The sequence below is a fragment of the Panthera tigris genome, chromosome A3 (assembly GCF_018350195.1).
Source record: "Panthera tigris isolate Pti1 chromosome A3, P.tigris_Pti1_mat1.1, whole genome shotgun sequence".
In the NCBI taxonomy this organism is placed as follows: Eukaryota; Metazoa; Chordata; class Mammalia; order Carnivora; family Felidae; genus Panthera; species Panthera tigris.
This window is the reverse complement of record NC_056662.1, coordinates 42,996,712-43,022,405: the sequence shown is the minus strand read 5'-3', so window position 1 is coordinate 43,022,405 and position 25,694 is coordinate 42,996,712. Positions and strand designations below refer to the sequence as shown.

General features: G+C 42.6%; 2 protein-coding genes across 2 annotated transcripts in view; both read right to left on the bottom strand.

Moving 5' to 3' along the window:
- KAT14 (lysine acetyltransferase 14) overlaps positions 1 to 14,575 on the bottom strand; it is a 37,046-nt gene extending 22,471 nt beyond the window's left edge. The window contains exons 1-4 of the mRNA XM_007096542.3: positions 14,313 to 14,575; positions 12,316 to 12,434; positions 8,076 to 8,197; positions 903 to 1,084 (exon numbers count right to left, since the gene is read on the bottom strand). Coding sequence (XP_007096604.1) covers positions 903 to 1,084; positions 8,076 to 8,197; positions 12,316 to 12,434; positions 14,313 to 14,571 — 682 coding nt within the window. The 5' untranslated portion in view covers positions 14,572 to 14,575. The remainder of the gene's footprint in view (positions 1 to 902; positions 1,085 to 8,075; positions 8,198 to 12,315; positions 12,435 to 14,312) is intronic.
- A 280-nt stretch (positions 14,576 to 14,855) lies between these two features.
- Positions 14,856 to 18,477, bottom strand: LOC102954507 (protein PET117 homolog, mitochondrial). The gene is made up of 2 exons (XM_042980952.1): positions 18,280 to 18,477; positions 14,856 to 15,024 (listed from the first exon to the last, which is right to left on the bottom strand). Exons 1-2 carry the CDS (start codon positions 18,373 to 18,375, stop codon positions 14,875 to 14,877), a joined length of 246 nt encoding a protein of 81 aa, XP_042836886.1. The 5' UTR covers positions 18,376 to 18,477; the 3' UTR covers positions 14,856 to 14,874.
- Positions 18,478 to 25,694: the final 7,217 nt, after the last annotated feature.

Genomic DNA, 25,694 nt, shown 5'->3' with positions numbered 1-25,694 from the left:
AGATGTTTAAGAATGAGATGTTGATGACGGGATTTGCTTCTAAATAATCCAAGGTGTGGAATGGGTGGAGGGTTGGGGGAAAGTACCCAGTGGCCAAATTAAACTGAGATGGCCAGCAGTGAACTGCTGAAGTGAAGAGAAAGGTACATAGGGACTCATTACACCACTCTCTTCATATTGGTGGGTGTTTACAAATTTCCACATAAAAAGCTGTAAAAACAAAATGAGATTGAAAATAGAGAAGCTTGGGGCACCTGGGTGACCCAGTCAATTAAGCATCTGACTCTGATAGTGCAAGGTCCACTTTAGATGCTCTGTCCAGCCCTTCTTCTCTGCCCCTCCTCCTACCCCTTCTCTGCCCCTCCTCCTTGAACGTGTGCCCTCTCTCTCTCTCTCTTTTCAAAATAAATAAACATTTTTGGGCCACCTGGGTGGCTCAGTTGGTGGAGCATCGACTTTGGCTCAGGTCATGATCTCAAGGCTCCTGGGTTCAAGCCCCGCGTTGGGCTCTGTGCTGACAGCTCAGAGCCTAGAGCCTGCTTCTGATTCTGTGTCTCCCTCTCTCTCTCTGCCCACCCCCCACTCGCACCCTGTCTCTCTCTCAAAAATAAATATTAAAAAAAATGTTTTTTAAATAAACATTAGAAGAAAAAAGAAAAGAGAACCTTGCAGATACCAAAGGACATTTCCAGAACTGATAACTTGATTAGGAAATGCCAAAATATTTTTTGTATGGTATTTATTTACAGCATACACAAAATGTGTCGTAATAATACACCTGCCAAGCAGAGTAGCTCCATTGAGGCAGCTGGCCTATGCCTTACAAGCAGGAGGTCTTCTAAACTCATGCTTGCTTGGCTGTGGCCTGGCCAGCACGTGCTATAGTGTTCTCACAAGAGTACCTTTTACTTTCAGGGTAGAGGCAGACAGCTTCTCTCCTTCAGGCTTCATCGTTGGTGGCTTGTTGTGAACGAGCTTCCACCATCCTGGTTCTCCGAATTCTTGAGCCCCTGAACGGAAGAACATGGGGCTTCCCACACTGAGGCAACCCGCTACTGTGCTCCACCAGGTCGAAGTCTTCTTCCTGGAGAGTCCAAGAATTTAAAAATTATTGGCTTTTCAATTTTGGCATTATGTGGAAAATACACTCTCCAGATACTCTAGGACTCCAAGCCTGTGTTATGCTATGGAACCTCCAATCTTTGAAGGAACAGAGCATAAGAGTCAAGGGAGAGGCTCTGGAGCCTGTCTGGCTTCAAATCCTGGCTCTACCACCTTCTGGCTGCCTCAGTTTCCTCTTTTTTAAAATTAGGATAACAACTTAACTCACAAGGTTGCTGTGGGGATTAAACAGAATAATTCAAACAAAGCTCATGAAACACTTACCACATGGGTGCCTGGGGGCTCAGTTGGTTAAGTGTCAGACTCTTGATTTCAGCTCAGGTCATGATCTCAGGGGTTTGTGAGATCAAGCCCTATGTCAGGCTCTGCACTGACAGTGCAGAGAGGAGAGAAAGAGGGGTAGAGAGAGAGAGGTAATATCTCAAGCAGGTTCCACACTCAGCTCAGAGCCCAACGTGGGGCTCGGTCCCATGACGCTGGGAGCCGAAACCAAGAGTCAGATGCTCAACCGACTGAGCCACCCAGGTGCCCCAAATGAAGTTGGTTTTATATGTGAATTAAAACCAGCTCTCAAGAAAGCAAGCAAGCAAGAGAATCACTGGCCCTGGTAAACAGTTCATTTTACCCCAGAAGTCAGATGCACATCTCAGTCTGCTCCTATTTGCCTGTACAAATAGTAAAGTGAAATAAAACTATACAGTGTGTTTCATAAATAGAGTTGAACTTTGGGGGAATAACCAACTTTGGCAAAAAAAAAAAAAAAAAAAAAGTATATAATAAAAAGCCTTCACACCAGCACAGAGTCCAAGGCAGGGCTTGAACTCACAGCCCCAAGATCAAGACCTGAGTTATCATCAAGAGTTGGATGCTTAACGAATTGAGCCACCCAGGTGCTCTTGAAAGTTTTTAATGATACGTAGTAAAATGTTAACTATTCAGATTCCTGTTGAAAATGCTTTTAAAGGCAACTGTTCTAAAAAACAAGTACCAGAAATCCTATAACACAGTCTTTCGTAAGAAGGCCAGTCTTAACAGTTGGAAAATATTGCTCAAGAGGTAAAAAGAAAAAAGCATTCTTAGGGACAAAGATCTGCTAGAAAACAAAGAAAAAAAACCTCACAAATATAAACTTTAATAAGCATGAGCATTTTCTGAGATGGGGACAAAGACACCTCAGTTTCCTCCCCAGTGTTTTGGTCCCAGAGCACCTCTCCCACATTTGTATCTTTTTCTAAACTATCCAAGCCTCCCTCCTCTTGCCCAAAGGATATGGGAGGGGAGGGGTTCCATGGTGCTTTCATACACCAGCTGATGGTGCCTCCCCAGGTCCTCAGGCTCTGCCCACTTTTCTTTTTTTAAAAAAATTTTTTAAATGTTTATTTACATTTGAGAGAGAGACAGAGCTTGAGCAGGGGAGGGGCAGAGACAGAGACAGAATCTGAAGCACGCACCAGGCTCTGAGCTGTGAGCTGTCAGCACAGAGCCCGACATGGGGCTCGAACCCTCGAGTAGTGAGATCGTGACCTGAGGCAAAGTCAGCCACTCAAACAACTGAGCTACTGAGGTGCCCCTCTTCCATTTTTCTTCTTTCTGTTGTTCAGACCCAGAAACTCCCACTGTCCTACTCTCAGACTCACTTACTCTTTCTTCTGCCCACTCAAAGCTGCTTCTCAATCCCTCCAGGGAATTTTTCATTTCAGCTACTGTATTTTTCAGCTGCAGAATTTCTTTTTGGTTTCTTTTTAGGTTTTTTATCTCTTTGCTGACACGTCTATTTTGTTTATACAACATTTTCTTGACTTTCTCCACATCAGTTCTTAGGACATCTTTAAGACAGTTGTAAAGTCTGTCTTATAGATACGCCAGTAGGTCTTTTTCAGGGACAGTTTCTGTTGTTTTATTGTTTTTTCCTTTGAATGGGCCATATTTTCCTGTTTCTTTGTATTCCTTGTAATTTTTTGTTGAAATTGGATATTTGAATTTAATAATGTAGTAACTCTGGAAATCAGATTCTCTTCCTCCTCTGAGATTTACGGGTTTTTGTGTCTGGTTTTGTTTTTTGTTTTTTTTTTTTTATTGTTGTAGGGTGTCTGTGTATCAAAGATCAACCTGAGGTATAAACTTAAGGTCTTCCCGGGTCATTTCTGAGACTGTGCCTTTCCCTGGGCATGCATGGTGACTTTCTAATTTCCTCTGTATATGTGGTTACTTTTGATTGTCTTATCTTTAAAGTCTGGCTCCACAAAGGGGACAAAGAGAAAAATAAAATGGGGTGGGGTAGGGGGAGTGCCAGCCCTTTAAATCTCCTTCAAGTCATTTCAACCAGAGGGAGAAGGGTTTGCAACCATTCAGGGGAGGTGCAACCCACCTCTTCATCTGCATTTCTGTGATGAGAAGCAGCAATCAGCAATCAGAACACAGATTCCTGACATTTGGAGGACAGGGTCCTTTTTGTCTACCCTGGCTCCCACAAGCTATGTGTGAGCTGCTTGGGGAACAAGTGTGTTGCTGCCTGACACAGGGTTGAAGGGTGTGGAATGGGTAAATGTTACTAACAGCTGAATTTGACCAAATTCAACTGCAATTTACCTTCCAAGTCTCCTCTTGGAAGTTACAAGCCTTCAATATAGATCCAGAGATCCAAAATAGTTACATCAGACAGATTCTGCCATTTCAACTGTTTGTTGTCTAGGTGGGAACAGACTTTTGGTGCTTCCTACTCTGCCATCCCCCTGGAATCTTTGTCACACCCTTTAAAAAATTTTAGGAGCGCCTGGGTGGCTCAGTTGGTTTAGTGTCCGACTTCAGCTCAAGTCTCGATCTCGTGGTTTGTGAGTTCAAGCCCCACATCGGCCTCTGTGCTGACAGCTCCAAGCCTGGAGCCTGCTTCAGATTCTGTGTCTCCCTCTCTCTCTGCCCCTTCCTCCCCCTCAAAAATATATAAACATTTTTTAAAAAAGAAGCTGGGGACAGAACAATGGGAGGAAAATAAGTCAAAATCACTGCCTTCACTGAGTTGATTCCTGATAAAGGAGATACACAATAAGAAACAAAAAAGTATAGAATCAAGAAGGGCTAAGAGGGGCTCCTGGGTGGCTCAGTTGGTTGGGCATCTGACTTCAGCTCAGGTCATGATCTCACAGCTTGTGAGTTCGAGTCCCGCATTAGGCTCTGTGCTGACAGCTCAGAGCCTGGAGCCTGCTTCAGATTCTGTGTCTCCCTCTCTCTCTGCCCCTCCCCTGCTCATGCTTGGTCTCTCTCCCTCTCAAAAAATAAACATTAAAAAATAATAAAATAAAAAATTTTAAATACTATGAATGTGCTTTATCATATTTCATCATATGTAAGACCCACTGACTTTAAGATATACCATTTTATGTACAACAAAAGAAGAAAACTAGCCATCAGTTATGACACACTATCCCTTATAAGATGTATCTAGATGTCAGAAATGTGAAATTTTTAAAAAAAAATTTTTAAAGAGATGCAAAAATTTTAAAACATGTGCATCTTGGGGTGCCTGGGTGGCTCAGTTGGTTAGGCGTTCAATTCTTGGTTTTGGCTCAGGTCATGATCTCACGGTTTCATGGGTTTGAGCTCCGCGTCACTGATAGTGCAGAGCCTGCTTGGAATTCTCTGTCTCCTTCTCCCTCTGCCCCTCTCCCATTTGCACTGTCTCTGTCTCTCTCAAAATAAATAAATAAACTTAAAAAAAAAAGTGTGCATCTTAGAAATCAATGAAATACAGTAATAGAAAAAAGTATTCAAAGTATTCTTCATTATTCAAAGTTATACTTCCTATATACTCCATACCTGAAATTAATATAACACTGTATGTTAACTACACTGGAATGAAAAAATATTAAATTAAAGGGGCACCTGGGTGGCTCAGTCAGTTAAGCATCCGACTTCAGCTCAGGTCATGATCTCACACTCTGTGAGTTCAAGCCCTGCGTGCTGACAGCTCAGAGCCTGGAGCCTGCTTCTGGTTCTGGGTCTCGCTCTCTCTCTGCCCCCCCCCCCGCTCACGCCCTGTCTCTCTCTGTCTCAAAAATAAATAAAAAATAAATAAATAAAAACTTTTTTAAATATTGAATTAAAAACAAATTTTTAATGTATATTATATTTGAGAGAGAGACAGTGTGTGAGCAGGGGAGGGGCACAGAGAGAGGGAGACAGAATGTGAAGCAGGCTCCAGGCTCTGGGCTGACAGCACATAGCCCAACGCAGGACTCGAACTCACAAGCAGTGAGATAATGATCTGAGCCAAAGTCGGACACTTAACCAACCAAGCCACCTAGACAATCTGGAATTAAAAAAAAAAATTAATAAAAAATTTTTTTTAATCCTGGAAAAATTCAAGGTCAGGATTATAAAAGCAGATTAAATGATCACACATACAAAGGCAATTAAACTGCAGCAATTAATTAAACCTTTTACTTTTTTTTAAACATGTTTATTCATTTTTTGAGAGAGACACAGAGTGTGAGTGGGGGAGGGGCAGAGAGAGAGGGCGACTCGGAAAACATTAAAGCCACGAATGAAAAACCTGTAAACATCTAAAAGAAAATGTATTCAAATCCCGCACTTCATTACACAGCACACTATTCTCTTAGGTCATACGGCAAATGAGAAATGCTTATCTTGTTAGGAATTTAAAGAATGTTCTATGGATAGCAGAATTAAAATCTTCAGTAGCAATGAAAAAAATCTAACTGTACATGTTCTCTGCAGGCCGCTTCCCTGGGGCATAGTGATTCTGTGGATGTTCACACACAGAGCCGTCTGAGCACGTGCTGACTGCCTTGGGCAAGGGGTTTCGGTGGCTTTTCCAATCACCGATGCTTATAGCAGAGTTCCAAAAGCAAAGGACAACGTTGACGTAGGGAACTAATCGACAAGGAATCACAGAGTAATTTTTAATGATCTCTCATTCCTTCTGGTTAGATCAAGAAGAAAGTTGGTTGCTTTAAGTTCTAACTTAAAGCACACACTGCTTCCCTTTCTGATTACGAAAGAGGGCTTTGATTGCCTTTATGGGCCATGAGATCCAGCTATAATTCAACAACATTGTGTTATTTTTAGTGCACCTATTTTTATAGTTTCATTCTATGTATGGCAAATGATACGAATTTTCCACTTATCATGGCGGTGTGAAGTTTCTTTTCAAAATGAATGTATTTACAAAAAGGGGGGGGGCTTGATTCAAATAAGTAAATGGTAATTCTAGTGATTCACTAACATGGCCAAAAACCACTAGTTTAACAGTTAAACTGCACAGAAACTGGAGAGTAATTAATGCCTTTCAGTAAAGGATTAAAAAGGAAAAAAAGCCTTGGCTGATTCCTCTCCAAACATACTCTACAAATGAACAAATGAAACAACTGAACAACTTATGTTAAAATATAGCAAAATCCTTAAAAACAGGCAATTTAAATCCAATTTCTTCTAGAAGACAATCCACTAAGCAGAATGGCACTGAGAGATCAGGAAAACATTCCAAGATCTAATTTTATCAGTTTTTTTCCCTTTCTTGTGCTTTATAAATGGGGTATATTAAGTTCCATAAATAGTGCTAAATCATTAAACTAAGACAACAGATTCCCTTTCTTTAAGAAAAGAACCAGTTATACTGTCAATTCTTTTCTTAGTACTACTAAATAACTCAAGAACAAAAATAACTCCTTTTGTAAAAATGTACTGAATCTCTTCTATTTTCTCCTCACAGCGAGCCTTCAGAAAGCCGCCTCTCCTTTCGACTGCCCTCCCTGAGCTCCGAGTGATGCTGGCAGAGCTGTGTCTTCTCGGCGCCCGAGGAAACAGAGGCCACAGTGCGTTCAGAGAAAGGACAGGTACAAACTTCCTGTTCTGACCTGATGTGATCAGAGCCTGTATCACGTCTACCCTGACCCAATTAAGCAAGACATATGAGCCTCACACAGGACTTAAGATGGCAACTAACAATCAGAATCTCATACAACTTGCAAATGCAGTTGGAAACTCACTAATCCCTAACGGCAATAAAAATCTTGTTGATCTGCATGGATCTTTAGTTAAAGCATGTGGTTTTAAGATCTGTGCCCTGGCATATCTGAATGTGATGAGCCAAAGCAGCCACCAATGAGGCGTGCTCAGCAGTAAAATCAATGCGTTATCATGTAGAGGAATGAATGAACAAGCCACATGCGTATTAATGTGCCTAGACTTTGCTAAGCACTGTAATACCAAAACGTATCACCAGTATTTACTTTCCAGTTCATAAAAACAAATACTGATAAGAGTCTATTAATGAAGAGCAATTTAAAGAGGTGAAGTCAGCCATTGCCATTATCTTCCTTCCTTTGACCTTCTATCAGACACTGATTTCAAAAGGACAAATGATCATATATCCTCAAATTAGTTATTCATCCAACTATTAAACAGCCTCATGGAATTAAGCTCTCTATTGTTTAACATTCTAAGAATCTTCAAATCTCTTCATGCTCAGTAGAAACCAAGAGTGTCCTCTAAAGTAGGACTAGAAAAGTCCGGAAACCTACATTTTTTAATAGTATATACTTCCGGGGTGCCTGGGTGGCTCAGTTGGTTAAGCATCCGACTCTTGATTTTGGCTCAGGTCATGATCTCATGGTTCGCGAGATCGAGTCCCACACTGGTCTCTGCTGGCAGCACGGAGCCTACTTAGGATTCTCTGTCTCTGCCCCTCCTGCTTGCGCTCGCTCTCAAAACAAATAAACATTAAAAAAAATCCAAAAAACAGTACATACTTCCACTTTGGTTTTCCACAAACACGTGTTTTAACTTAAAAAAGTAACATTTTCTGAATTAAAAAATTCTTTGTAATTGCCACAGGTACTCTAATTCCTAAAGGGCTGCATTAGGCTATCTCAAATCTTGTGTACTTTGTTCTTCACCTCTTTGTGCAAGTATAAGATTTCCAAAAATCACATTACCTATTCCCCAGTAAAAAGGTCCAATGTTTCTCAATAAAAGCACAGATATCTTCTTTCCATCGGAAATAACCTTGCCGTCCACTTCCTTCCAGAGACAAGTTATACATTGCCAGCATGACGACCTGGAACACAAACGCAACAAGGGCTGGGAGGCAAGCACGATTAGGGATGTTAACCTTCAGGGGGAAAAAGTTTGTTTTCTATTCTGAGTAGGAATGGTGGGGAACAGAGGGGGAAAGGGTGATATCTTGGAATACTCTCAGTATAGAATTTTATTTTCTGTTTTGCTTCCATTAGATCAATATCACTAATCCACTTAAGTATCTGCCGTTGTTCCTTACACGTTGCACATGCAGGGCTAATGTGTGGCTGAACTGATTATGATAAACAACGACTGTCCTATGCAAGCAACCTGTCCCGCCACCCCCCCTCCCCCCCCTCCGTTTCCCTCCATCTTATACAACACGGCACTAGAGAAAGGGACACTACTGGCTGTCAGGCATCCAGGTATCTGCTGCAGCCCACATTTTCTGAATGATGGTGCTAACCTTTATTTTGAAAGTCACCCCTGCCTATCTATATACTTTCCTAAGCTCTTTAGAGAGCAAAAACAAAGACTCTCAGAATTTCAAAGCTGAAAATAATGTTGGTCACCATCTACTCTGTGTTTAGCCATTTTTAGCTGCGGAAACCTTTCTTCTGATGAAATTAGCATTACTCTCAGAGCTCCAAGTGGAAACTCCTCATCTGGTCCAGCCTTGCTCGTCTACAGGTGATTAATTCATAGCCCGGAATTGGGAAGTGTTTTCCAGAAATATAAGTAACGTGTGCTCACTGTAAAAGACTTCCATAATAGAAAAGCAAAGAAGGAAGTAAAAATCACTCTAGATCTGCCATCAAGAAACAATCACTTTTAACATGTTCAATGACTATCCTTTGAGGCATTTCTTTTTGCATCAATATATATGCAATTTTGTCATGATGTAAATTCATGTAAATGAACAAAACAATACAAGCTATTTGAAACTACATTTTCAACCTAATGAAAATAATGATTGATTTGGGGCCACTGAAATTGAAAAAGGGACAGAGAATCTATGTAAGGAATCTAACTTAATTATTCTTTCCAGAAGGAACATCCTGAAAGTGTAAGGAGGCTAGTAAACTGCAGTTCAGGCTCCCCAACCCCCGTGCTCACAGCTCGAGACCTTCAATGGTCCAAGGGAAAACCTCCAACTCAAAGGGCCCAGTAATACTGACACTTCCACTAACCAAGCTCCCCGCTCCTTACACTTGTGAAACCTGCAGAAACCCCACCAAACAATTAATCCCATTGACGGATTTGTCAAGTCCTTCCACTCACTGTTGCAACAGGTCTACATCAACTAACCAACAGCTTCCTTAAAAAGTTATTGTCCATGAGGACTTACTATTCAACAGATATGGAGTTTCAGTTTGGGAAGATAAATATGTTTGGAGATGGACAGTGATGATGGTTGCAAAACAATGTGAATGTACCGAATGCCGCTGAATTATATGCTTAAAGGTGGTTAAAATAGTAAACTTTCATGTTATGTATATTTTACCTCAATTTTAAAAGCTATTGTTCAAGAAATACTTTAAGGAAAGTCTGAAATCAGCTTCTTTTGCCTACTCCCAGACCCCTCAAGTACTTCAGACACACGTATTCACTGTTAATCTCGGCAGTAGAGACACTGTCTGCTGCTTTATTTCTGGTACTTTTTTTGCATGTCTGAATTATTTCACCACTTTAAAAAGCTAAAATTCACACATTTACTTGAAAATAACTTTTTCTGTAACACTTAATATTTATTAAGCAAACTGCAAAATCTATGAAGGACATGGTTTTCCCCCTCGCCTGGAATCTGGAATCTTAAAAAAAAATGAATCCCAGTTCAGTTTTTCACTCTCACAAGAGCTTATCAGTGACAGAGTATCCCCAGGGCCCAGCTCAGGGCTGGCTCAGCCACAGTAGGCACTTCACAAGTACCTGCTGAAAAACACCTAGAAAAATAATGAGCACAGATCACGGTAGGTGCTACACCTGCCATGTAAGAATAAGCATCCAGGATGAGAATATAACCACTACCCTATCCTTCCCAAACACATGATGGTTTCTCCCGCATTTCAAACTGCTGTTCACAAGTCACTAGGAGAAGAGAACACAAAAAAGAGCATGGAAGAAAGGTCAGGAGACCAGACTCTCTGTACTGTTGGTATTTTGTGGTGAAACAGGCATTTCTACTTATTACTTTGGTAAATCAACAAATATAAAGTTTAAGATTTAAAAAGACAGAAACCCCACATTCCAATATATTATTTGGTGACATCAATAGAATCTATAAAACACCATCTGATTTAGCTCTTTCTTGAGATGCTGGGGTTTTTATTTTTAATTTTTTTAAAAATTCTTTTCATTTTATTTATTTGAGAGAGAGGGAGAGAGCAGGTACAAGTGAGGAAAGGGGGAAGAGGGAGAGGGAGAGGGAGGGGGAGGGGGAGGGAGGGAGAGAGGGAGAGAGAGAGAGAGAGAGAGAGAGAGAGAGAGAGAGAAAGAGAGAGAAAGAGAGAAAGAGAGAAAGAGAGAGAGAGAGAGAGAGAGACAGAGAGAGAGAGAATCTTAAGCAGGCTCTGCATTCAGTGAGGAGCCCGACGCAGTGCTCAATCCCATGACCCTGGGATCAAGACCTGAGCCAAAATCAAGAGTCAGATACTCAACCGACTGAGCCACCCAGGCACCCTGAGGCTGGGTTTCTTAGAGGCAACTAGAAATACTGGTCAGTAGTTTACCAAGAACCAGACGTGTCTGATCTATCACTTCATCGTACCAAGATATTATCTACCATCAATCCATCTTCTGGAAGTGAAAACATAATTTTCAAGTGATGTCAGCCTAATTAAATGTGCAAACTGAGCCAATATTGTATCTTCTGAGCAATATAACCAAAAGCCAGTTGTTCTCTTCAAAAGAACCTCTGCAAAAACTCATATTCTTGCCAATAAATTACGTATATTTGCTCTTCTTCCACTTTACAGCTTTTTGAGACGCTTACAGATCAAATGCAAATCTGCTGATGGGTGTACACATGAGAATAATCTATTATATTAATCTGACCTTGCCTAGACACAATATCCCAGGTACACCTTGAGAAAAACATCCCAATTACAATACGCATAAGACTATATTCTCAGTACAAACATCCCTTCATTTTCTACTTGCATACTCAGCCAAGTCAAAAAAGGCTCCCTAAATTCACCACTGACAGATTTCATTAGCACATCTCCTAGTAAAGCACTGATAATTAATAGTCCAAGCTGCTAAAGCAACTGCAGTTTATAAGGAATACCTTAGTGGCTCAGATCATTTCATCCAAACTCTTTCTCATTTACCCTGTTTATTTCTTTCATAGCAAAAAAGTGCTATGGGTAATTAACTTGTTTATTTGTCTGCTTATTGTCTAAAATGTCTAAAATGTCAGCTGCCTAGCTGTCTTCCTCATCACAGCAGTCTCCAGGCCTAGAATGACACCTGGTTCATCATGGGCACTCAATATTTGTTAAATGAATAAACATAAAAACTCAAAGTAATGTGTAATTCATTCATTTTTAGAATTCAGACTATGGCCATTGGTACCTTGCAATAGACCTAGTTAGTAATATAAAAACAAACCAAAAAAATTAAGACAAGCTGGCGATCAGTAAAAAGCTATTGTTCAGGCTACAGTTGGCTTGGAGGAGGGGGCTGGTACTAGAGACGGCTAAAAGGTGGACGTAGATATTCATTCCCCCAACAATATTCAAACATATCCGTGTTCAAACGCGGAAAAGCCAGATTACGTTGGCTTCTGCAATGAGCCACGTTATACTTTCCCAAACTATTTCCGACGTGGTCACCTTTACATTGTACTAAAAACGGCTGCCAGAAAAATATGAACCTCATTGGGAATTCAATTAAAATCAGAGTCTGGCATCATATTCATGTGAAATTGTGTGTGTGAGGTTTTCGAGAATCTCAAACCTAATTCACCACATTAGCAGGGAGTATTTTCACAAAGAACTCCTTTCTCCCTATATTTATCATTTTCATTGTGAAGTAAGGAGCGACCCTCAAAACAGCTCAAAAGCCTATGTGTAAGCTCCCTGTTCTCTGAATATTCATTCCAATGAATTCCTTGGGGGATTGACCCTGCAAATTCTAGGGGAAGAGCTTTTTACTCACTTGCTGCCATGTCAGTTTCAGCCTTTCATACTGCTCCTTGCCATCTTCTGAGCAATCGGAACAAGTGAATCTAAAAAAATTATCACCCTTAAGGTAACTGAGCTGTTCCCTCAGCTGACCTAGGAGAAAAACAAAAAAGCACATCATAGGTTTATCTAGAGCAGCATTTATCAGTGTATCAACCAGATTTTCCATGCTTCCCGTGTGTTCTTCCTCCTTTTCAGCTAACCCATGATAGCAGGACAGGAATAGGGAAAACAGAAGAAAAGCACAGAAGAAAGCGTATGCCTGTTAAGTGTACGCTTCCTAGCTTTTAGGAGAAAGATGCTGGAAAATCACGTTTTCATTGCTCTCACTGGATTTTCCAACTGTTAACATTCCTGACTCCTATGGGTCTCCACACACTCTTTCAAGAAATGTCTGAGTTCCCACTGCGTGCCAGGCACTGGCCTAGGAACCGGAACACAGCGCCCAAGATAGTCTGCTTTTGGCATTTTAGAAGTTCTGAGGGTGATGTACAAGGAAATAGGTAATCATAATAGCACAACGGTTCTCCATCCTCACTGTACATTGGAATCACCCATGGAGTGGTTTTGTTTTTTTAAAAGATGCCTGGGCCTACTCACACAGAATGAACCAATCTCTAAAAGGCGGGGTCTGGGTCTCTCCATTTTCTAATGTTCCCCAGGTGATGCCAATGCTCTGGGAGACAGGACAACCACTGGAATGGAATGTGGTGTGTGCCACAGGGCAATGCGAGGGTACATAAAAGGGAGGCCCAACCCATACAAGGAAGATGGGAGAGCTAGAAAAAGTGGCATTGACAGGGGACCTGAAGGATGATTAGAATTGGCCAGGGGAAGAGGGGTGCCTATGTGAATGGCGGGAGCCCACGGAGGCTACAGAGACACATATTCCAGAGAGGAAATTAAAGTGTGCAGAGACCTTGGTATAAGAATTTTTTTGTGGAGAATTAAAAGCTCACCCTAACTGCAAAGTTCTGGTTGTGTGGGGACAGGATACTGAGGAGAGACGCTGAGGAAGTTAGCAGGGACCCTATCCTGATGGACAGTTTAAAATGTATCCTTAGAGGACAAGGTGGAACGCCAGAGATTTCTCAGGCAGGGCCCTAAATCACAAGCAGAAAGAGCTCAGAAGCAAACGCTAGCTAATGCATAGAAAGTTCTAGATTGTTTCCTATGAAACTGTTACTATTAATTTATTAATAGTAACTACTAATCTGAATAGTTAAATCCATCTTAAAAACACTTCCACATACCAGAAACTGACCCGTTTCAGCTGAAATTTCTCTGACCTAGTTACAAAGTATTACACAAAGAATTCCTCTGGTACCGATGTCTTTCCTAGTCTCTGCCGAATGGGAAAATCCCATTTTGGTAAGACTCGTGATGGCTGCCAAAGCATGCTCCTTGAGAGCCAGGATACTGGCAGATGAAAAGATTAGCTGAAAGAGTGAGGTATCGGGGCAGCATGTGTATATATATCTGTTGTCAGCAGATCTAGGAAGCCAGCAAGCAGAAAACAAGAATGGTCCCAGAAAAAAAGCATAAAATATTTTTAATCTGCTAATTCTGACTTACTTCAGCATACAACAGCAGTTTTCCACGGAAGTTAAATATTAATAGAATAACTTGAACTTTCATTCTATACTGGGCCTAGTATTGGGCCCTAAATCCATAACGTGATCTTGTTAAACAATGTGGCTAATTCTTTAAATAACACAGGATTTCCAACTTTCTTTTATTGGGTTGCCGTCCAAAATGTTAACTTAACAATGTGAGAGGTTGACAGTAATTTTTATTAGCACAAATGTGTCTACGTTTTATATAAATCTGTCATTAACCAACTAAACTAATCATAAATTAATAATTATCTTTTTATTTAGGTCCATTGTACATTCATGTTTCGTTCACAGGTGAGAAAAACAAACCTTCACATTGGAACTGACAAATCAAAGGAATTGAGAAGCTCCTTACTGGCCGGTATCCATTTTTGGCACTTGTCACAGAAGTAGGACAGCTGCTCCTCCATCCAGGACACATCTCCTTCGTCACTGTTGAGGGAATCCCCACTCTGATCATGAGATAAGTCCACTGATGCCTGGTCCTCCGATTCAACGATCAGGAGAGTCTCCCCCTCCACCTCTCCCTCCTCCAGCCCTTCTGAGGTAGATGTTCTCGTGGCTTCATCATCATGCCGGCTTATCAAACTACTCAGGTGGATGTTACTATCCATCCCTTCCTCTCCCAGGCTCTCAAGTGCTTTTCACGAACAATCCTAAGCTCTGGACACCAGGCTTCAAGGGGCTTCTACCAGGATCACACAGACAGAAACTTCACGAGAGTGTCTGCCTACTTCTTTACTCAGATAGAAGGGACTTTTAAGCAATAATTTAGAATATGTGATCCACTGTCCTTGTCTTTGGTCAAGTTTGAAAGGACAGTGACAAAAAAAGGGTGAACACCTCACAAAGCTATTCTCCATCCACACACACCCACACTCAACACTGTCCCATCAATATTTGGCATCCATTTCAAGTCATGTTTTTTGAGATCCTTTTGCCAATAACATCTTCTCTCTTTCTGCTTCAAGTTGCTCAGTCAAAATAATCTGTTCTCCCAAGAGACGAATGTTTTCTTTTTTCCGATTCTGCCTCTCAATGTCTCTGATCACTCCATCGTGAAGCCTCTAAAAACGCAAGAAACAGATTTCAGTAACACCCAAACAGGTGGTTCCCTTCCTTGTGCCATTCAATCTGAGTAACAGTACTACCAAAATACACTGAAAACTTTGAGACTCCAAATACCTAATTACTATTTCAACTTTCTGCATAAATGTAAAATGTAACAAGCTATCAGATTAATTTGGTCGTGTGCTCCACCAGTGTTATTACTTAAAATGACTTCTTAACCATATTTTAAGAAATTCCTGAACATTCAGTATAGAAGCTTCATGGGAAATTAAAAAAAGAAAAGAAAAAAAAAACTGTTCCTGAGGTGAATTTTAAAAGTTTAATTGATATACAATGCTTTAAAAGATCTGGTGAGAATTACTACAGTAACTTTACAAACTACTTTCCTATTAGCAATGATCCTAGCTGAATAATAAATATCAAAGAAAAAAAGATTCCTGAAATTTAAGCAAACTATCAGGATCAAGAAAATAAAGATCTTAGCTTCTTCTAGTGCATAAGAAGAAGTAAAAATTATACAGAATTACTAATCAATTACATGACTGAGAGAGACGGGAAAAATACAATGCTACTACCAGAGGAAAAAAGAAAGGTGGTAGTTACTTTGAGAAGCACTAAAGACAGGTGGGAAATTCCAGAACACGGACTTGGCACCTAAGATGAGACTTTTTAAAGCCTAAGTCCAGTCATTACTAATAATTGCCATTTTCTAGTTTTTAGGTCCCCAAATACTAATTTTTTTTTAACAGCAGCCTTGTGAGGTAGAATTAATGGGGGTGGGGCCCAGGGCCTGGGGTTTTGTTTGTTGGTAATCATTAGGTCTATTTTATTTTACTACTATCATCATTATTATTTTTAAGCGGGCACTATGCCCAGCACAGAGCCCAACAATGCACTTAAACTCACAACCCTGAGATCAAGACCTGAGCTGAGATCAAGAGTCAGACGCTCAACCGACTGAGCTACTGAGGTGTCCCTATTATGCCTATTTAAAGAAACTCGCCAAGTACCTACTTGCCAGATCTCCTCCAGGCCTAGAGTTTCACTCACTATTATGGGGGGAATTGGGAAGTTTAAGAGTCCTAGAACAGATAACACAATTGAAAACCATCTTTTTTGGACCCTGCTCCTTAGCCAGATCTCCAGAGACATTTGGCTCCTCCCTCCCCAGTCCTTTGGGTCCTGTACTTCCTGTACCATGACACACCCATGCACACACCCCACCCCACCCCCAAAGCCCACACCATCCACTGGAATCATTCTTTCCATACCTGCCTCTGGGATCTTCCATACCTGATCTTCCTTCCTCAGACTTCAGCATATGGCTTAGGAGCTTGCTCTCCTGCCATCATTGTAGTGCTACCTTCTTTCAAGTTGCAGTGTATGCCGACTGCCTGTGACCTGCACTTAGCTACCTTACTAATCACCTCTCTTACTAACCACCAAGACCTCTTCACTATTACTCATGTAGTACAACTCGTTTTGCTGGGTTCCTGTGAGGATTAATGTCAGTGCCTGGCATGTGGTAAACAGTCAAGAAATGCTAGAAAACAACAGTCATTATTTTATTTCTTGCTTCCTTGAACCTTCCAACATACCCAATGTGTCAATCATTTGTCTTCTTCCTAGTGTAAAAAAAAAAGTCCACTGAATGACTGGATGCAAAATAAACACAGGTTATTCCGGTCAATCTTTTCTTCATCTAATTTCCAAATACCTAAATCTTTGTTTTTCCACCCTCTAGTACAGAGATACTCAACCCCAGCTGCATGTTAGAATCCCCTGGGTGGCTTTTAACACATACGTGATCAAGATTCCCCATATCCAAGAGATTCTGATTTAAGAGGTCTGGAGTAGGTGACATTGTAAAAACGAGAGATGCTGAGTTAGTTCAGAACCAAGCTCTCATCCATCCCTACCCCATAGTCTGAAAATCTCTGCCTCCACTGACCTCAGAACTACATCTGACCATCCTCTACTCCACCTCAAATTTCTTTTGATCACCCTCTTTTCCTTTCACTTTTAGAAGAGAAACTTGCCTGCCTCTATTCCAAAAGCTCCGCCCTCAGAACCCATACTTTGTTCCCCAATCTCTAACCTCTTCCATGCCCTCATTACTCATCCCAATAGCCCCTCCCCCAAATTCTTATACCATCACACCTTCCCGATTTCCAGACTGTGAACAAGGACAACACTTCTTCTGCTTCATCTCTGTGTACCAAGCACACTGCACAGCCCAGTACGACAAAAGGCCATTTACTATTGATTCATCCAGTTCATTACTTCCACCCTTGGCAAAACTAAGCCCAACCCTAACGCACGCACTGACCTAGTTGCCTGTTCTCAACTCAACTTTCAGCACCGGTGTGAAGCAGTTACAAACTCAGGAACGCCCGTCCTTCCTATCTTTGTTTCCCAAAGCGCCTAGTGTGGTGCCTGGCACACACAGACCAATCACTAAACATTTGCCAACTAGAGTAAAAACAATATGAACTGACACACACGGAACGGGCGGTCGGTCAACCGATCAGTAAGTTACAGATATTTCTAGAAATACAGGTACAGAAAAAAGAAAAATTGGGAGGCTGGTATCTCTAATTCCCAGAATCTTGTTTCCACAGCATACTGTTTCTTAAAAGAAACAAACAAACAAACAAAAAGCATCCACTAAATTACCTTGGCTAAAGGCAGAGAAAGTGGATTCGGGGCAGCCTCCTTAATCCTAGGATAAAATCTCATTAACACTGGAAATGAGATACATTAGGGTTGAGCCTCAACCTTGGGCCTGGGGTTGGGGAGAGGCCGACAACTTGCTGAGTGCACCCCCACGAAAACCCTTTCCCGCCTCTACTTTGCAGCGGCCCAAGCGACACGCTGAAAAGTCCGTGCCACTGTAGGCTGGAGGTGACCTGGGAACCGGGCCACCCACCACCCTGCAGGCCTGCCTTAGCTGGAGCCAGGAGGCTGCGGGCGCGGAAGGCAGGGGCTCCCCCGCGCCGGCAGGACAGGGTCGCCGGGGCCTCCCGGTGCACGCGGCCGCGGGGGCTGCGGCGCCCGGGCCGGGCGGACGGCGTGGGAGCCGCAGTCGCGTGACCGGGGTGATCGAGGAATGGGTGGGACGCAGGATCGCGCCGCCGCGGAGCCGACGAAAGAGGGAGAGACGAGGAGCAACGGAGAACCACGCGGAGAGAGGCCACTGGGCCTTAGGTCGCCCTCGCGGGCCCCGGAAGAGGAGGTCACGTGACACCGACCTGCCGGTCCTGCCGCTGCTTCAGATGCACGCCGGCCACGGTGGCCGCCGTCAGCACCACCGACAGGCCCAGCACCACCTTCGAGCTCCTCGACATCCCCGCGCCGGCCGCCGCGGCCTCCGCCTACCCGCCCCAGGCCCCAGGGCCGCAACCGAACGCGACTCGGAGGCTGCGGGTCAGGCTCGACCGCTCGAGCGCAGAGCCCCTGCAGCCGCTGCACCGCCCGCCGCGCCAGGCGCTAGCAATCGAGAGCCGAGCGCGGAGCGGCGTCCCTGCACTGCTGAAAGTGTGGCTGCGGTTGCCTCTTCTTCCCGTCCCCTCACACACACATAATCTGTCCCCTCTGAGCGTTCTGCTGACCCTGGTCCTTTGCTCAATACCAGCCTTAGTAATCGCAGCCTCTTTGGCCCTTTGCGCGGTAGGTGCCACCAGAAGATGGAGTTTTTGCTTGTAGATCCATAATTAAATGTTGCAGACACGGTCACCTGTTTTCATCTAAATACTGTGGGCTGGCTGGTCAGGCTCTGATTTTTCTTAAAACCGAAAAGCTTTCTGGCTAAAGGGCATGCTAACTGGGTAGCGATGCCTCTTCGTTTAAAGCGCTGGTCAACTTGCTTCCCGTGTAATTACTAAGAGATTGCCTTTATACCTTTGGAGCCTCAGTTCCTGCACCAATAAGACAGGATTCCTGATTCCCACATTACTAGGGAAATGAATGAATGAATGAATGAATGAATGAATGTAAGGCATTATGCAAGGCATCATTTTCACTTTTCCTTGTGGTAGAAAGAAATTTGGCTTTCCGGAAAGTGTAAAGTATCTAATAGAATAGGCAACGGAAAGGTATTCCCATTAAGTCATGCTTTCCCACTGGAATTCACAGAGAGCAAGCTTCTTCCTGTGGAAAGAACTATGGCCAGTACTGATTAGGACCAGGTCTTGGTTAGCACCACCCAAGGGCTTCTCCAATATTCATTTCTGTAGTGCTTTGCTATTCCAGTTTGTTACTTAGTGTAAACGGCATGAGATGATTATTGCTTGTAAGAAATGTAATAAAAAAAATTGAATACTTTTTTCAAACCACATTTTGTCCATGGCATTTTTCTCAGCCAGAGGAGGATATATCACTGAATTGGGAAACTGAGTTCCTCCCCTAATAGACTGTGGAGTTAGAAGCACTTCAATTCAAGGTGTATTTGTATTCTTTTGTAATAGAAAAGAAAAAACAGTATTAGACTGCTTTTTTACTTCATGACCTGAGCTGAAGTCAGACGCTTAATTGACTGAGCCACCCAGGTGATTCGGAAAAGAACAAACAATATTAGACTGCTTTTTTACTTGTGGTGGACTCCAGATATTTTTCTCTGTAAGTCAGTGAGCCTTCAGCAAAGCTACATGTCCTTAGAATTTGTCAGTTAGATGGCCTTTCACTATTGTAACCAATTTTCAACTTGTCTTCTTGAAATATACTTTTGTTCTCCTTTCAAAACATCCTTTATGTGTTAACGGTGTCAAATTTAAAAGTGGATTATCTGTTTAAATATTTATGACCCCCAGCAGGGTGTTTTGTGTGATTATTGTCACATAAATGACAGGGATAGGAGGGAATGAGTATAGACTCCTCTAGCCAATAATCACAATACAAAAGACGAGGGATGCCTATGTGGCTCAGTCTGTTGAGCGAGCATTCACCTCTTGATTTCGGCTCAGGTCATGATCTCACGTGAGATGGAGCCCTGCATCGGGCTCTGCGCTGACAGGGTGGAACCTACTTGGGATTCTCTCTCTCCCTCTCTCTCCCCTCCCCCACTTTCTCAAAAATAAATAAATAAACATTACTTAAAAAAAGACAGGGAGACAGTTGACAAGTAGCAATTTGCTATGGTTCACATGTTTGTGTCCCCCCTAACACTTGTATGTTGAAATCCTAACCCCCTGGTGGGGTGGTATAGGAGATGGGGACTTTGGGAGGTAGTTAGGTTTAGATAGGCTCATTAGGGTCAAGCCCCCAGGCTGGATTAGTGTCCTCTTAAGAACAAGAGACTACAGCTCGCTCTCCACCATGTCAGGACACAGCAAGATGACAGCTATCTGCAAACCAGGAAGAGGGCCCTCACTAGAACCCAACCAGGCTGGTACCCTAATCTCAGACTTCCCAGCCTCCAGAACAGACAGACACATATCCGCCATTTAAGCCATGCAGTCTATGATATTTTTGTTCTAGCAGCCCAAGGTAAGACAGCAAGGAACTGTTCCCCAAAGTGAAGTATGAGTGTGCATTTACTGCTGCAGAGTCAGTATCACCTAATACAGAAGACTCAAGACCCGCTTCTCTGGGTCAGAAAGTTCCAGCAACTTTCCTCCAGGAACTAGGTGCCGATTGGTTTTGAATTCCTCACTCCCTTTTTCTCAATGGTAAATCATTACTTATGCCAGCTTAATGGAAGAGTCCTGCTTAACCACTGGAGACTCTGAGTAAGAGGGGCTCCTTTAATAATCACAGAGGTAAGTCGAGGCAGAGCTCTTACTACAAGGTAGAAGTCTTAAAATTAATATTGGCAAACACTTAGCACATTAATGTGCTTCCCTTTTCTCCACATCCTTGCCAACACTTGTTACTTCTTGTCTTTTTGATGATAGCCATTCTAGCAGGTGTGAGGTGATACCTCTTTGTGGTTGTAATTTGTGTTTTCACAAATTTACTTCACTGATGATCAGTGGCGTCGAGCACCTTTTCGTATACCCGTTGACCATTTCAGTTACCAGACAAATGAGTTCCGGGGGTGTAAAGTACAGTGTGGTGACGCTAGTTAATAATACTGTGTTGTACACTTGAAATTCACTAAGGGAGTAGAACTTCAGTGTTCTCACCACACACCAAAAAGGTAACTATGTGAAGTGATGGATGTATTAATTAGCTAGATTGTAGTAATGATCTCACAGTGTATAGGTATATCAAATCATCACATTGTACACCTTAAATAGAAACTATTATTATTGTTATTGTTATTATGAGAGAGAAAGAACACGTGCACACTTGAGGGAGACAGAGGCAGAGGGAGAGAGTCTTAAGCAGGTTCCACACCCAGCAAGGAGCCTTGGGGCTTGACCTCACAACTGTGAGGTCATGAGCTGAGCCCAAATCAAGAGTCCGACGCTTAACCAACTGAGCCACACAGGCAACCTTAGAAACAATTTTTATTAGTAAATTATGCCTCAATAAAGTTAGGAAAAAAAGAAATTATAGGAAAAAATTTCAAAGCACCAAGAAGAAAAAATAAATTATACACACACACATACTACACATGCTCAAGGAAAAGAAAAGAAGTAGTGATACATACTACAACGTGGACGAAACCTGAAACCTTACAAACATTATGCTAAGTAAAGAAGCTAGTCACAAAAGACCAGGTATTGTATGATTCCATTTATACAAAGTGTCCAGAATAGGCCAATCCATAGAGGCAGAAGTAGATTACTGTTTGCCAAGGGCTCGGGGGTTTGGGAGATGGGGAGTGACTGCTAATGAGTTTCTTTTGGGGGATAATGAAAATGTTCTAGAATTAGATCATGGTGACGGGTGTACAATTCTGACTCTACTAAAACCCACTGGAGTGGGCTCTTTAAAAGGGTAAATTTTATGGTATATTAATTATTTCAATAAAGCTGTAAAAGAAAGTGGGGGGAAAAAAGCAATTTATATATATCAACCCATTTCATCTTCACAATGACCCAACAAAATAGGTGCTGTCCGTGTCCCCATTTTACAGGTGAGGAAAGTGAGGCACAGTGTTAGATAACTTACCCACAGCCAGAAAGTTACAGAGCAACTTAATTGGTTTTTAGTTTTCTATTCAAAGACATAAAAGATTAAAACTGCCTGGTTTAAAGTTTAAAACAGAGAATGGATATCTTCTTACAGACACAAGGAGAATGTGTGTATCTAGAATCTTCTCATCCTGTATTTAGCTACTTAAAAAATTGGACGAGGGGTGCCTGGGTGGCTCAGTCGGTTAAGTGTCCGACTCTTGATTTTGGCTCAGGTTGTGATCTCACATGAGATGGAGCCCCAAGTGGGGCTCTGCGCTGGTAGCTCGGAACCTGCTTGGCTTTTGGCTTTTGGATTTTCTCTCTCCTCTCTCTCTGCCCCTCCCCTTTCGTGCACACACACTCTCTCTCCTTCAAAATAAACAAATAGACACTTTTTAAAAATGGGAGGAGAGAGGCACCTGGGTGGCTCAGTTGGTTAAGCGGACAACTTTGGCTCAGATCATGATCTGAGATCTCGAACTCTGGGCTGTGAGTTCGAGCCCTGTGTCGGGCTCTGTGCTCACTACTCAGCCTGGAGCCTGCTTTGGATTCTGTGTCTCCCTCTCTCTCTGCACCTCCCTGTTTGCTCTCTCTCTCTCTCTCTCTCAAAAGTAAATAAGCTTTTGAAAAATAAAAATAAGTAAAAATGGGAGGAGAGTAGGCAAGAGAGGGAAAAGAGGAAGGAGTGAGGAAGACAGGACTCGGCACCTGATGGGAAAGGGAAGAGAGAGAGAAACAGAAGAGAGCAGAGAAGCCCACAGGAAGCCTCAGTAGGTTCTGAGGGAATAACACTCACCTTTGGAATTCTGTTTTTGGGTCTTCCACGCCTCCCTTTGATAGGGAAGGCTCGCAGCTCTCCAGCAGGATATTGTTCTCAGAAGATGGCCTCTGTGAATGAGGCTCTGCAGCAGCAAAAAGGTGCAAAGCAGGGATTCTGGCTTTACTCAGAGGACGATCCCTTACATTTTGGGGCCTCAGTTTCCTCCTCTGTACTAAGGGGACAGTGATATGTCTGCTACCTCCTTGGCTTTCTGTTTGAGATGATGAATTAGTATCATGACTACACCAAAGTCAGGCATCTGGTTATAATGCATGTTGGCGCATCCCAGCCAGTGAGCCTTAAGATGGGAACCCCTCGGCCCTGGAGGGAGGAGAAGGCTCCCCCACCGCTGCTGTGGGGAGTGACCCTGAATCCTGGCTTCGCCTATTTAGGAAATGTCTCTTCTTTTGCAACTGAGTGGGCCTTTTGGTGACCTCTTAGCAGGCGGCTGCAGTGAGGCCTCTCACCCAGCTTGCCCAAACCCTGGATTACTTTCATGGTGTCCAAATACTCGGTGTGACCGACCTCTCTCGGATCCAAAATCCAGTCACATTGTCAGAAAAAAAAAAAGTCACCATTGCCATTGTTAATGGAAGAAGAGAGCTATGAGAGCCTTGAAACATGATTTCGGCTGCTATGTATTTATAAATCAGTGTTAAAAAATTGTGGCTTTATCAGACACCACCGCGCGTTGACAAAGACACGGGGCAGCTGGAGCACTGCGCCCCTTGAGTTGGAACCATTTCAGCTGGAGCTGCTGGAGCTGAACAGGTGTGAGCTCCGTGACCCACCAACTTCACCCCCAGACACTTCCCAGCAGAACTGCATACGTGTGCACCAACACACAGGTGCAAGTATGTCTGTATACATCACACTTCCAGAAGTCGGCATGGTGGTTCCCCTATCGGGAGGGCAGAGGGACTATTTGATGTGAGAAGCCTTGAATGCGGCTTCCGGGATGCTGGTATCATTCTGTTTCTTGACCTAGTTGCTGGTACTGGGTGTTCATGAAAATGAACAAGGGACACACGGATTTTACTGTAGCAAGACCTACTTTTCTTTTTCTTTTTTAATGATTTTTTTTAAAGTTTTTTTTTTATTGTATTTTTGAGAGAGAGAGAGAGAGAGAGACCGCGCGTGAGCAGGGGAGAGGCAGAGAGAGAGGGAGAGACAGGGGATCCCAAGCAGACTCCACAGTGTCAGCGCGAGGCAGGGCTCAAACTCCTAAACCGTGAGATTATGACCTAAACTGAAATCAAGAGTCGGACGCTTAACCTGCTGAGCCACCCAGGTGCCCCAAGACCTACCTCTATGCAAAATCTTACATAAAATTATGAACTGATAAAAACGGCTTGTACTTTTTATCATCGTCGCTTCTTGTGCCAAGAAAATTTGTTCTCCATGCATGATAACTATCAAGAATGGAAGAGATTATCATTTAAAATGTCTTGATCGGGATTTATGTACATTTTGTTTTTTATTTTTTTAATTTTTTTAAAGTTGGTATTTTTTTTTTTCGTAATCTCTACACCCAGTGTGGGACTCGAACTCAAGACCCTGAGATCAAGAGTCACATGCTCTTCTGACTGAGCCAGCCATGCGCTCTGATGTGCAGACATTTTAAACATAAAACCTGGTATAAAAAAGACACAGAGAAATGAGCTGTAGATTGTCATTAAAAAAAAAATCACAGAGTTGTCAAGAAATTTTACACGGATTCAATATTTAAATCTGCCCCAATAACTTGGTTTGTATTTTTCTTCTCATAATTATAGAGTACCATAGATTTTTTGTTTTTGTTTTTATTTTTATAAGAATACAGAGAAAAGCAATGTAAATAATTATTATCCATGAAGTTCCATTTAAGAGTCTCATGCTGTACAGCCAGAGCTAGCCAGGCACCCTTCCATGAAGCTCTGTTTAGAATTATCCAAGCTCCCTCAAGTTGATCCCAGCAAGCTATACAAATTTCCCTTTTTTTAATGTTTATCAGGATGAGACAAAAGTTTGGAACCGTGGCTAGTTTAATGCAATTTGCTTTGTAGGCCAGAACTTCTGAACCTCATGTCTCTGCCTTTCTTCTAGTGTTCTGGTACCCTGAGATCATATGAGCTCCCAGCCCTCTCGGCTTTGGACTGACCCAGGTATGCCCAGGGTGACCACTGCTCTCCACTGCTCTCACCACAGAGGGACAATAGTGCTCCATTCACAACTCCTGTCCCTTCAATATCCTTTCTGATGGGAGCTGGAGAAGGAACCGGTGGTGACATTAAAACAGGAAGCCTCAGGAGCAAATCTGTTCAAACTCAGGTGTACTGGAGGCCTCTGAGCTTCAGAATACCCCACCCTCGCTGAGTTGTTTTCAAACCTTGAGGTCCCTTTGAAATTGATTGCTTGAGTGATGATTCTTCCTATGTAAAATCACTGGGACACACAACCACTGCCACCAGACTGAGCTAAATTTCTAAACCAAAAATATGAATCTGACCTTCTTAAAAACTTCTCCCTGGGGGTTCTGGGTGGCTCAGTCAGTTAAGCGTCCGACTTTGGCTGAGGTCCAGAATTCACAGCTCATGAGTCGAGCCCCGTGTGAGGCTCTGAGCTAACAGCTCAGAGCCTGGAGCCTGCTTCAGATTCTGTGTCTCCCGCTCTCTCTCTCTGCCCCTCCCCCACTCACTCTGCCTCTCTTTCTCAAAAACAAATAAAAACATTAAAAAAAAGATTTAACAAAACCATAAAACACCTCTCCCTGGTTCCACATTCCTAGGGCATGAAGCCCCATACT